The 14252-nt window shown below is 40.2% G+C and overlaps 1 protein-coding gene across 1 annotated transcript in view; it reads right to left on the bottom strand.

Annotated features, from left to right (window-relative positions):
- Positions 1-6921, bottom strand: part of LOC145417748 (transcription factor 23-like) — a 12294-nt gene extending 5373 nt beyond the window's left edge. Inside the window, exons 1-3 of the mRNA XM_080286356.1 lie at positions 6815-6921; positions 3993-4152; positions 3001-3074 (exon numbers count right to left, since the gene is read on the bottom strand). Coding sequence (XP_080142482.1) covers positions 3001-3074; positions 3993-4152; positions 6815-6921 — 341 coding nt within the window. The remainder of the gene's footprint in view (positions 1-3000; positions 3075-3992; positions 4153-6814) is intronic.
- Positions 6922-14252: the final 7331 nt, after the last annotated feature.

The raw sequence follows: 14252 nt of genomic DNA, 5'->3' as shown, positions 1-14252 counted from the left end.
GAGAGGGACAGTTTCAGCCTGCAGTTCACCAGGTCCACGGTCAGACAAGCCTGGGGTCACAACAACAACAACAACAACAACAACAACACATGCTGATTATACTCTTGTGTTAGAAGGATAAACACAGACAAACGTCCATCCAATATATTACCAATAGGTTATGCCGGGAATTGAACCCGGGACTCTCAGGTGAGGGCCAGGCAGCATACCACTACACCACGACCAGGTAAAAGTTATCTCACATTTCCTGGTGTAGTGGTATGCTGCCTGGCTCTCACCTGAGAGTCCCGGGCTCGATTCCCGGCATATTGGTAATACTGTATATTGGATGATTTTTCCTATGTACAAAACAGGTTTCTCTCTACACACAAACGTAATCGTATGGAAAGGGTTAAAATATAAATAAAATGGAATCCCCAATTAGTGAAGGGGATTAAGACACTCCAATTTTACGTCTGTGGCTCGAAAAGTCTCGCCTGAAGTTGAAGAAAGCCGTCTGGAGTTTGCAACATACGTCGTCATAGTGAAAAGGTTAAGACAGCCAGATAGCAACAAAAAAAGGTAATGAAAACTGTATCTCACTCAGCTACTTCGAAAGGCTGCCGCAGTCCAAATAAAATCGTCAGGAATTAGAGATCGCCAAAATTCCCAAAAGTGCATGTGGGGTACTTAAAAATAATGTAATCACCATCATCATGATCGTCATCGTCAACGTCGTCATCATTATTATCATCATCATCTCCAGCACTCAAAAAGGCAGTTGCTCACACCTCTTCGCAAAAGTTGGTAAACTCTGCGGATTCGTGTTGCCACTGATCGCTAAGTATGTTTGCTTGTATAGTTTTACCTGACGCCTTAAAACCCATTAAAAGACCGAAAAACAGAATGATAAGTGTGCAGGGGTATTTGCCCAAGGAACATTTGTGCCAGGTCTGACGTGAAATAGTGAATAAATGAAGGAATGGCACCAAACTGAACGAAAGAAAGAAAAAAAGAAAGAGCGTGCATAATTAGCAAGGCAGAAGCGTCACGGTACTGAAGGGACTGAACGATTAGGTATGGCCATTCAGGAGTCTATTCATACATTCCAGTCACGTGATGTTGTCGTAAGCAGTAGTAATCCAGTGTTGACAAAAGCTGGGGACGAGACTGTAAAGGAAAAGGGAGCTTGGGACGACGCGATCTTCACTCACAACGACAATATTGATACAACCTGATGCCTGTCATGGTGGAGGCAAAAACTGGAGAGAATAGAGGAGGGGAGAGAAGGAGGGAGAGAGGTTGAGGAAGGAGAATAGGGAAGAGGGAGGTAAAAATAGAGGAAGGAAACAGCTGATACTTGTCTTCGCGTGCCTGTCACATTTGAATATTTTTTGTTGACATTTAAGTTCACTCTTTTATAACGACATAATTAACTTTTCTTCAGCATCAGCCGTATTAGAGGCGTTATTATCTGTTACCAATAAATAAATAGATAAATACGTAGAAAATATAATAAATAAACTAAAAAAATCAAATATTGTAATGAGGGCTGCTTGAGAGGGACGCCTTCATTTGGTGGCACTGATAAAACAGGACTGTGAAGCTGCCCTGTCAGTCAAACGTCCCTCAACTCACTCCCCATCCCCCAAAAGGAGGATGGGATGGTGGACTGCAGGTGAAGGGGAACTTGAGCTGCAGATCACTGGGTTCACATTGCAGATGAACTTGGGGCCACAACAACAACAACAACAACTACTACTACTACTACTACTACCACCGCCGGGATTAAACCGAAATTTATTATCTTAATGATCCACTTGTATACAGGAATTAATCTCCCCCCTTTCTCTCTCTCTCTCTCTCTCTCTCTCTGCTAATCCATGAACCCCTCAATACCTCTCATGCCCACAAAAGGACATAGAGTGATATTTGCAAAGAATAACTGGGGGGAAGCATGAAGTATGGACCCGTTAGTTTCGTGACAGTGAGTTGGTAGGCGAAGGGCGGTACGCTAGCCACTTTCCACACGTAGTTCGAGATCATCAACCTTGAGCCAATACCGTAACGATTAAACCAAGGAGGCGATAATTGAACCCATTTAATTACTCTTCATTAGCTTGGCTCTGGCGGTTTTCACTGTCTCGAGGTGGTGGTAATGATTTTGTGTGTGTGTGTGTGTGTGTGTGTGTGTGTGTGTGTGTGTGTGTGTGTGTGAATAATATAACCCCAAAAGTTTTCATCCGATTTTAACGGTGAAGATGTTGAGGGTCAGCCAAGAAATAAATCTATTGTGCTTTAGTTTATTTCAGACATCAAGGTTGCACGAAAAGGTCAAAGTCTGAACTAGCAAGGTCAGCTTAGTTTTTACCTAGTTTACACAGCTTGATTTGATATGGACCAAACTTGATGGAAGGGTTGAGGATCAGCCAAGGGGTTAACATGTTGTTTTGAGAATAATTGATCAAGTGTCAGGGTCACATGATAAGATCAACTTAATTTTTTATCCGATTTATACTGCTCATGTGGAAGGGTTCAAAGGAGAGAGAGAGAGAGAGAGAGAGAGAGAGAGAGAGAGAGAGAGGAACCAGCTGGGCCTCCTCACCATCGTGTTTACCTCTGATCTGTATCTAATTCTTCTTTAGTTTTCACATTTTCACCTCAAGATTATTCCTTAGTTATTCTCTCTCTCTCTCTCTCTTTCTTATTTCCGATCCCTACCTCCCAGCATACATTCTCTCACCCCACCTTACCTCCCTCATCACCCTACTCTTACCTCCCGCCACGCATTCCCTTCCCCTCCTTTTCTCCCTTCTCCTCTCAGCGTGAATCTTCCTCCCCTTCCCCTTTCTCTACCCTCCTTTCCTCCCTTTCCATCCCCTCCTTCCCTCCCCTTTCTCTCCTTTTCTCCCGTCCCCTCCCTCTTTAAGTGCCTCTTGTCAGGTTTGTTTACATTGGCTCCCGTGTGACTCGTTTTCTATGCCCCGCCATACTAAGCTCAGCGGCTAGACAATCCCGCACGTAAAGTCGACATCCCTCCCTATTATCCCATATTTATCACCCTTATCGTTCTTATCCGTTGGTTCTCTTTGCGTCTAAGGGTAGTTTAGGGCTTAATTTAACTAGTGTGATAGGTGATTTAACGCTAGGGTTTTTATGAGGGACTATGCCAAAGAGTTTTAACATGTTGATATCTTGATAAGTGAAGGTGGTGCCTGTGATGGGTTCGATATTAGACGATGTTATTGTTAGTAGAGGTTGTTATTGTTATTGGTGCTTATTTTGTGATGCTGCCGCTGAAGATGATGATGATGATGGTGGTGATGATGATGATGATGGTGGATTTATGTTATGTGAACGATATGTGTTACTCCTTTTGTTTTGTTTTTTTTAGGAAGGTAAGCACATATTCTTACAACTGGATAATAATATTGAGAGAGAGAGAGAGAGAGAGAGAATCAGGTTGCAGTAGAAATAGTGAGATTACAGCCACTTAACAGACCTCTTAGTATTCAGGCTACTACCAGACGATTTTACTCAGCTTAGGAGAGATATTAGAGAGGGGAGGGGGTTAGATGCAGCCTTAATCAACCCCCTTCACAATCCCAGGGTGCTCTCCGTAGCTGAATAAAATCGTCTGGCGGCAGCAAGGTTAAGACAGAGATTTTAATAAGGCGTCATAGCAGTAAAGGGGTTAATCTAATCAGCCCGAGAACGTGTATTTTAATCTGGCTTCCCACAGACGATTTATACACCAGACGATTTTATGCAGCGTAGGAGGGATTTATTGTACTGAAAGGGATTTAACTCTGTAATCCTTCTGTCTGGCGTTGTATTATTGTGTTTATTGCTACCTTCAGACGATTTTACTCAGCTTAGGGGAGGCCTGTATTTGTGAAGGGGTTAATGAAGGCTGTATCTAATCCCCTCCCACACACACACAAAATCCCCCCACCCCCCACATACAATCCCTTCCACACACATCCCCCCCCCCCCCACACACACACACATACCAGAGTGAGTGGCGCTGGTGCAGGCGGCGTGGTGGGGTGGTCCTGCAGAAGGGACCTAAGATGCGCTATGTAGGTGGTGGCCAGACGCAGCGTATCCAGCTTTGACAGTTTCGTATCGGCGGGGACCCAAGGCAGAGTGGTTTTGAGGCGCGAAAAGGCCCTGAAATTGAGATGGAGAACGATGAAGTGTTGATAAGCAGGTGTGGGTGTAAATTAACAGGGGTGTGTTGGTTATTTGACATTTTTTTGTAAGGTTAGTTCGAGCACATTCCATTGATTCGGTGTGGATGTATTCGATTTTTCGCTAGGTTTTGAATATTTCTAGAGCATGCCAGTGATTTTGAATGGATGGAATGGTTTACTTGCAACTTTTAACTGATTTCCAACTGATATAGATTTTTTATGAATGGAGGACACCTGTAATCTTGTATGTTTCTTTTTTTATCATTTAATTTGCTTTTCCTTCCTCTGTTCATCCGTAAAAGAAAATAATGAACAAGGTACAATAAATTTAACAGGGATATATAAGTTTTCTATCAAACCTTACCTCATTTCAACACCATATACTTAAATCTGAAGGGCTAAATTCTTTTTTTATAAGTTTTAAATAATTTCACCAACACAGAGCTGATTTACTGAAGATATATTTGTTTCTAGTAAATTTTATATCACTACAACAACATCCAGTTCGTCTGTTGGTGAAAGAGATTGATTTTCTTGCAACATTTCATTATTTCAGCAACATGGAATTTATTTAGCTTTTAACATGTCAGCTTTCTTGCAACTTCTAGCTTACTTCAACAGTATTTAGACCAGCTTAGGTCATTTCAGCATGTATTTACTTAGCTGTCAACATTTCAGCTTCCTTGCAACTTTGAACTTTTTTCCAACAATATGCAATTAATTTAGAAAGGCTAAATTGATATCCTTGCAACATAAAACTCACTGCAGTAACATGCAATTGAGCGAGCTACGGGCATGTGTTTGGGTGCAATTAATATATCATTTTTGCACTTTGTATTTGGTGTAGCTTAATCTATGTAGATTTCTTTTTGTAATTCTAAGTTTCCATCAGCTTGGGGTTTTATTTTTATTTATGTATTTATGTATATTTATTTATTTAATTTAATTATGTATTTATTTATGTAAGAGTATTTATTTGTTTGTTTATTTATGCGTGTATTTATTCATTTATTTATTTATTTGTTTAGTTATTTGTGTATTTATATATTTATGAATATTTATTTGTGTGTATTATTTATTTTATTCATTGATTTTATTTGTTTAGTTGTTTATTTATATATTTATTTCACTGCCCTGCTCCCAGCTCACCCCCCCCCCTTCTCTCATATATAAATAACGTACAAAGCGCTATTACCCTCCAAAAATAAATCGGTAAGGGGGAGGTGTTAGGGAACTTCCTTAACCGCCTAAAATCGAACCCAGGACACTTCTTGGCCATCCTTACGGGACTTTAAATTCAAGAGTCCTTTAGAAGTCTGTAGTATGCCTGTCCGTCTACCTGGCATTCATTTCTATACTCCTTTCACTCTCACTTGACCTAAAATTTCCATCTCTCTTTTTTACTCAAACTTGACTTAAAATTTCCATCACTTCTTAATCTTACTTGGTCTAAAATGTCCAATCTCTCTCTCTCTCTCTCTCTCTCTCTCTCTCTCTCTCCTCTAACTTGGCCTAAAATTTCCATCTTCCTATTTCACTCTAACATGGTAAAAAATATCTATAATCCTTTTACCCTAACTTGGCCTAAAGTTTCGATTTCTCCATCTCGTCGAGTTAGGAGGCTTCCAAACACCTCTTCGTTAGCGATTTATTTTTCAGACCACCCATTAATACCCTCTTTCTTGCTTCTGATATCTTTTTAATATGGATATAGATTGCATAACACACAAGAATATAGTAACGGAGGAGAACCAGAAATAAATCGGTAAGGGGGAGGTGTTAGTGAGCTGCCAGGTGTTCTCCATTCATAAAATAAATCAGTAACAGTTGGGCATTAGGTAACAAGCCATTTTAGGTAACTTTGGAAGGTTTTAGGTCATTTAAAGACTCCTATAAATCGTACCTTGACAGTATATGCATCCTGACACTCTTTATTAACTCTCTATGACATTTTAGGGACCTTCAAGTCACAGGAGGTAACTTTTAGGACACTGAGTAATTTTAGGGATTCGCCTGGACCATTATTTTCGTCGGATAAAGAAGCCCCTTAACACCTCTTCCTCAACGATTTATTTTTGGTATATGGCTGGTTAATATCCTTTTGTACGTTATTTATGTAGAGTATGGCGATATTGGAAGGATTTATAAAACAGAACAGGCCAGTAAGGGGTGATAAAACAATTCGTTTATTGAAAAGTGTTAGAAGGATTTATATAACGCAGATTAGGACAGTAGGATATAATAAACAAAATAAATCGCTTAGGAAAAGGTGTTAAAAGGATTTATATAACGCAAAATAAGACAGTAAAGTATAATAAACAAAATCGCTTAATAAAGGTGTTACAAGGATTTATATAACGCAGAATGGGACAGTAAGATATAATGAACAAAATAAATCGCTTATGAAAAGGTGTTAGAAGGATTTACATAACGCAGAGTAGGACAGTAAGGTAAAATGAACAAAATAAATAGCTAAGGAAAAGGTGTTAGAAGGATTAATATAATAGAATAGGACAGTAGGATATAATGAACAAAATAAATCGCTTAGGAAAAGGTGTTAGAATGATTTATTTAATGCAGAATAGGTCAGGAAAGTAAAATAAACAAAATAAATCGCTTAGGAAAGGGTGTTTGGTTACCTTGATAGTATCCTCATCCTGGCCCTCTCCCTGGCGTTAGCGGCGTTCCTCTGGCCAGGCCGCCCCCCACGACCCCCCTCGCCCCCCTCACGCCTCCTACGCGGCATCTGACGGGTGGAGGCACTTTTGGAGGGATGGAGGCACTTTTGGAGGGAAGGAGGCACTTTTGGAGGGAAGGAGGCACTCTTGGAGGGATGGAGGTACTTTTGGAGGGATGGATGTACTTTTGGAGGGATGGAGGTACTTTTGGAGGGATGGAGGCACTTTTGGAGGGATGGAGACATATCGGGGTGGTGTTTAAGGGGATGGAGATTATTTTGAAGGGATTTCGGGAATGATTATGGCACTTTTCTGACTGGAGGTAATTTTGGAGAGAGAGAGAGAGAGAGAGAGAGAGAGAGAGAGGTTGCTTGGTAGAGACTGAGATTATTATTATTATTATTATTATTATTATTATTATTATTAATTTTTTTTAGAAATGGTGGAGGCATTTTTGGAGGGACAGGAATTTTTGAAATGATCGAGAAAATATATAGAGATGAATAACGTTTGAGAAAAACCAATGGAGGAAGTTTGGGGGGGTAAAGAAAATTTGGAGGGATGAGAAGCTTGTTTAAAGGGAGGTATTCTGAAGAGTGGAGGAGTTTTTGGAGGCAAGCAGGCATTTGATCCGATATTTGGAGATTTTTGGGAGGAATGGAGGGAGAAACAGGAGTGTGAAAGTGTTATATGGAGGATTAATGGGAAGGAGGAAGTACTTGAGGGATTGCTTGGAGAGTGGAGGGGTTTGAGGAGAGATGGAGGGGTATTGGAGAGTGGAGGGGCCCTGGGAAGAGATGGAGGGACGTTGGAGAGTGGAGGGATTTGGGGAGAGATGGAGGGATTTTGGAGAGTGGAGGGGTTTGGGGAGAGATGGAGGGATTATTGGAGAGTGGAGGGGTTCGGGGGGAGATGGAGGGACATTGGAGAGTGGAGGGGTTCGGGGGGAGATGGAGGGGTAGTGGAGAGTGGAGGGGCCCTGGGGAGAGATGGAGGGACGTTGGAGGGCAGAAAGCCTACTGGAAAATATTTTGTAGGGAATAAGATGGAGGAAGGGAGAAGTAGAGGATAGATGGAGGGACATTTGGAGGGAAGAAAGGTTACTGGATGTTTGTAGAGAAAAACGATGAAGGAAGGGACGTTTGGAGGAAGAAAAAGATGGAGGAAGGGACACTGGAGGGAAAAATGGAGAAAAGGATATTGGGAGGGAAAAATAGAGGGAATGAGAGTCGGAGGGAAAAAATGGGAGAGTAGACATTTGAGGAGAGAGAGAGAGAGAGAGAGAGAGAGAGAGAGAGAGAGAGAGTTTTACAGCTAAAGAAATTGGGAGTGAGAGAAACGTCAATTAAGTGAAAGAATTAGGTGACATGCAATGAACAAAAACTCAAAAATACTTACTTTAAAATTTCTGTAATTCCATTATCTATCGTTCTTCTTCAATTTATCAGTTCTGTTTTTCTATTATTTACCACTGTTCACTACTATTATCTCTTCCTCTTTTTCCTCACTTTTTCTGTCTTCCTATCTCTATTCTCTTTCTTTTTTCTCCTTCGTTTTCCTCTCTGCTTTCTTTCTCGCTCTCTCTTCCTTCTCTCACAAACGCAGACTCTCGACTGGGGAAGTGGGTGGCCTACTCTCCAAATCCTCCTTTTATTTTCCATATTTAACCATTTTTTCTCCTTCCCCCGGTGTCGTTTTTTACCCATAACCGATATATTACCTGTTTATCCAATTTATCTTTTATTCCCCGTTATCGTGGTTAATTAATGCATCTGGGCGGGGCTTAGGAAGAGGATATTAGAAGGGGCCAATCGCGAGACACTAGTTCATTTATAACCAATCCTAACTTACTTTTACGTTAAACAGTTCTACGTAACAGCGAACTCTTTTCACAGATCTGTTGTTTTTCTTATTATTTTCCACCTAAAAGTTCACTCTTGCTTTAGTGTGAAGTATTTGAGGGATGTATGAGTAAAGACCAATGCAAATACAAGAAATTCTATACAATATTCAAACATAGGTGGTTTTATAAATACGCCCCCTGAGATCCAAGCAGCCAATCAGCGCTCGCCTTCGCCCCGCCCACTGCCCAATCAGCTCGCGGGGTGCCACTGTTTTCCCTCCCTCTATTTATAAGTGATTTTTATGGCACTCAAACGCATCAAACGACGCTTGATATCTCCTTCAAATGCCACACAATTTTTCTTTGATTTTCTTTCTTTCTTTATTTATTTTGATTTTTTTGTATATGTGAGACGCCGTGGCTAATAGCTTTGAGACTAAGGGCAGATCCAGCATTTGTTAAAAGGGGGGAGGGGTCCAAAATATTTCCTTCTACTATCCAATGATTTTGATATATATTTGAAGTTCATTGTACATATTAATATCAACAACAGAATATTTATGACTGTATATATCACCACCATAAAGTACAAAGGTTCAGTAAGAGGCAAATTCATTCAATAAGTTTACAAAATTTAATGTGAGGTGTTGTTTTCCATTCAGCAAGTCTCTACATTTGTTGCTAAAAAAGTTGGGGGTCGGAATCCCAAGACCCCCCTCTGGGTCCACCACTGATGATAAAGTGAGAAAGTGACTAAATGTGTAACGCACGTCCCGTATATGATGGAAATTTATTGTTATTATTATTATTATTATTATTATTATTATTATTATTATTTGCCAGTTTGCTTTCTTGTGAGTAGAGGAAAATTATGCATATTGTGAGTGTCCTTTTTTTTGCTGTAATCTACCGGAGCATAATTAGCCTTTGAGGATTTATAATTACTGCACCGGTAACCGTGGAGATTCTGCATTATTTTTTTTTCCATAAGATATTCATATTTTAGTGTATTTTAGGTCTTACTATTGCCTTAATTACGTACGTCTGGGTGTCCATTTATCTGTGTTTATAATCTCTTCTTGATTTATCGGTCTGCCTATCTGTCCTTGTGTGTGTGTGTGTGTGTGTGTGTGTGTGTGTGTGTGTGTGTGTGTGTGTGTGTGTGTGTTCTTTTAATAGACCTTGTGATATTGTTAAGAAAGAAGAAAATAAAGTAGGAGTTTACTGATGAGGAGTAGTAAGGAGAGGGAAAGAAGGAGGAGAAAAGAAAAACTAATAAAGAGATGGAAAGGAAAGAAGAAGGTGAAAGGTTGAAGGATGGGGTGAGAAGATGAAGGGAGGGGAGAAAAATGAGGAGAGGATGGAGAGAGAAGGAAGGGAAGGAGGAAGAAGATGAAGGGAGGGGAGAAAAATGAGAGGATGGAGAGAGAAGGAAGGGAAGGAGGAAGAAGGTGAAGGAAAAGAAAGACGAAGGAAGAGAAAAGTAAGGAAAGGAAGAAGAAAATGAAGAGAATGTTAGAAGATGAAGGTGAAAAGGATGGAGGGAGAAGGAATGGAAGGAGGAAGAAGATGGAGGAAAGTATAGGGAGGGAAGGAAAGGAAGGAGGAAGAAGATAAAGGAAAGAATGAGGAGAGGAAGGAAGGAGGATGAAATTATGCGGTGGGAAGAAATGAATGGAGGAAAATGAAGGAAAAGAAGGAAGATTATGAAGGATGGAGAGGGAGGGAGAGAGAGAGAGAGAGAGAGAGAGAGAGAGAGAGAGAGAGAGTGAGAGAGAACTATAGGAGATAAAAAGAACAGAGGAGAAAGAAAGAGTAGGTGAAAGGAAGAAAAAGGGAAAGGGGAAGATGTGAATAGAAAGATTTGAAGGGATAAAGAAAACTGAATATAAAGAGGAATAAAGAAAGCCACGATGACCTAGCCGCGGACCCCTACGCCTCTTTATTTATTCATTTATTTTTTTATTTATTGTCTTGTTTATTTCCGGATCCTACCCATTTTCTTTCGCTCCCTGTTTTTTTTTTTTTCTTTTTCCTATCTCCTGACGAGTTTATATAGATTTTTTTGAGGGGGGGGGAGACATCTAGCCAAAAAAAAAAAAATATATGAGATAGCAAGAAGATATAGAATTGACGTACTTGGAGAGAGAGAGAGAGAGAGAGAGAGAGAGAGAGAGAGAGAGAGAGAGTTGGAGGGAGGGTAGCCAAATGGTATGGAGGACAGGTCGACGTGGAGGCGATTTCCTTGTGGTCACCCGTTTATGGGATTAAGGCGGCTGGTGATAGATATAGATAGATAGATACATAGATAGGTATAGCTAGATAGATATGTAGATAGATAGACACACTGTATATAGATAGGTAGGTAGAGATAGACAGATAGGCATGTAGGTAGATGGATAGAGAGAGAGATGGATAGGTAGGTAGATATATAGATAGATGTGTAGATAGGGTTAGATAGATAGATGGAGAGATAGATATATAGTCTGGGGAGTTAGATATATCCCTCAACCCCTTCAGTACGAGAAGTCTGTCCTACGCTAAAATCGTCTGAAGGCAGCGAGAGTACCCCCCAAAAAATCCCCTTTGTGGATTGAAGGGATTTATGGCGGAAAAGACGACGATTAATCCCCCCCTTCAAGACGGATTTATCGCCTTGTTCAGAGAGAGAGAGAGAGAGAGAGAGAGAGTCATCAACGTGAAGAGGTTCTGTGATGATGATGATGATGATGACGGGGAGTAGATTTTAATAAGTTCCCTATCTTAACCCTCTCACGGTCGTGCCAACTCTAGTACTCTACTCCAGACGATTTTATTCAGCTGAGAGTGGGTCACAGGAGCTTCAGAGTTAAATGGCACTTAGTATACTTTGAGGTGTATTTCTTGTTAACTTGATTGATTGATTGGTTGGTTGATTGATTGGTTGGTTGATTGATTGGTTGGTTGATTGACTGGTTGGTTGATTGACTGGTTGGTTGATTGATTGGATGGTTGATTGATTGGTTGGTTGATTGATTGACTGGTTGATTGATTGGTTGGTTGATTGATTGGTTGGTTGATTGATTGGATGGTTGGTTGATTGATTGGTTGGTTGATTGACTGGTTGATTGATTGGTTGGTTGATTGATTGGTTGGTTGGTTGGTTGATTGACTGGTTGATTGATTGGTTGGTTGATTGATTGGTTGGTTGATTGGTTGGTTGGTTGGTTGATTGATTGGTTGGTTGATTGGTTGGTTGATTGATTGGTTGGTTGATTGATTGATTGATTTTTATGTGATTTCCCCCCTCATTTTTCGCCATTTATTATTTTCGTTTTTCTTTGCTCTTAATTTCTTTGTTTTGTTTCTTTTCTTTATCACAACATATCTCTTCACATTGTTTACTTTGAGCACTGACACGCCGCCTTGTTTACTGTTACTTTGTCTTTATTTCAGTCCTTTCGTCTCTTATTTCTTCACTTATTTCCTTTACTGTTTTCTTACTGCATTTACTACATCATTATTTCCATTATTTTATTTATTTTATTGACTTTTCTCCCACTTACGTAATCTTTAATTCTTGATATTCCGTTTTCTTTGTATTATTTTATCTTTTACTGTGCCTGTATCTCTCACTTAAATTTTCTTATTCCTATAATTATTTACTTATTAGACGTTATTTTTATGTATTTTTATATTTTTCGGCCTGACCACTGCCTGGCATGGTGGTCAGGTCACGGGCCACTTATGACTAAATAAGGTGTTGACGGGCCTCTCCGCCTCAGTGCCTCTCTGTCAGCGGGGGGTGGTGCACGTGGCCCCTCCCCGCTAATTGTTTTGCCCCCCCCCCTCTCTCTCTCTCTCTCTCTCTCTCTCATGGTATATCCGCAATTCTGTGTTTTTTCCGTTACTGGTTTCTTTATTATTATTATTATTATTATTATTTAGTGATTTAAGGACACCGGTCGAGGTAGGAATCACGTGTACACTTAGGTTCGAATCACCAAAAAGTGTGTGTGTGTGTGTGTGTGTGTGTGTGTGTGTGTGTGTGTGTGTGTGTGTGTGCTCTAAGTGTGTTTTTAGTGTGCGTGAGTGTCTGCGTGTGTGTGTTTGCTTTTGTGTTTACGTGTGCGTTTTTTACGAGTGTCTGCTCTCGCGTGTGTGTTTATATTGTGTTTGAGCGTGTTTGTGTACGTATTTTTTAGTGTGTGCGTGTGTATGTTTTTGTGTTTACTTGTGTCTGAGTACCGGTATGTGTGTGTGCGTGTGTATCTCTCTCTCTCTCTCCGTTCACCCCTCCTTTCCTCACCTTTCCCTTCTTCCTCCTTTCTCTTTCCTTCACGGTATTGAGTTACAAGGAGAGAGAGAGAGAGAGGAATAAAATGCTTCACTGATAAAGTTGACCTCCATACTGTACAACCTCACTATTATTATTATCATTATTACTATGGTTGAAGCTGTTATTATTATCAGTAGCAGTAGTAGTAGTAGTAGTAGTAGCAGCAGTAGTAGCAGCAGCATTATCAGTATCACTAAATTTGGCTTCAAACGCTAATCCTTCATTTCCCTCTCAGTGCGTAGGGTCCTGAGGCTAGGCTATCTTACACTAGTGCACCTAAGAGCTGGATACCGACTTGCCTTTTCCTTAGAACGGTACTATTGCAAACTCTAATATCAGTCCTCTGCCGAACGATAAATTGCAGGACAGTGAACGATAATTTTGGAAACTTAGTGGTCTTATATTTGAAACCTGTCATTCTTTCCAGAGTATTGTGTAAGAGTATCGTAATTCATCGACCAGAAAGCGAGCGATAGTACTCGTTGGGGGAGTTTGACCGTTGCGAGTATGCCAGGGTCCTTACTCAGACCTCAATTTTCAACCACTAAGTCACTAGATGTTGTAATATAACAGTTTATATTTTATATACTGCGATTATACTGGGTATATTATAAGAATGTTTGCTAAAAAAAATATATATATATATAGACTCATGTAGATAGATAAATAACTTGGCTTTCTCTGTATTTATCTTTCTCATAACTTATTTATCCTCAGCTCAACGCCCTGCCACCTTACCACTTGACCCCTGACCCCTCCGTGACCCCCTTTGACCCCAGTTCCCGCCATACGAGAAAGACAGACGATACGCGCGCGCTTTTCCTCATGTGCCGTACAGGAGACTTCGTTGCACATGTTCACTAGCGATTTTCTTTGCGTTTTTCGCATTAATATTCTTTCGTATGTTATAAATATCGCATACATATCGACATAATTTCTTTCAGTATCATAAAGCAAGATATGAAGGTAGAATTTACACTATATAACGCCGAAAAAGAACTGGCTCGAAATCTCCAAAACCAACAAGAATCCGACCCAATGTAAACAAACACTTTCGCACCGGCTCTGGAAAAGGCGGGAAATTCGAGTTGATGATATAATTGTCGGATTTTTTTGTTTGTTTGTTTCTTGTTCATATTCCTGTTCTCTCACTTGTTTTCTTTATTTCTCCTTTATTCTCTTCCTCTTTCCCCTTTTTTTGTTTCTCGTTCCTGTGTCACTATTTTTCAGCCATTAAC

The sequence above is a fragment of the Coenobita brevimanus genome, chromosome 111 (genome assembly GCF_032717465.1).
Source record: "Coenobita brevimanus isolate Jiangsu-jjx chromosome 111, ASM3271746v2, whole genome shotgun sequence".
In the NCBI taxonomy this organism is placed as follows: Eukaryota; Metazoa; Arthropoda; class Malacostraca; order Decapoda; family Coenobitidae; genus Coenobita; species Coenobita brevimanus.
The sequence above is the reverse complement of the archived record's forward strand: the minus strand, read 5'-3'. Positions and strand labels throughout refer to the sequence as shown.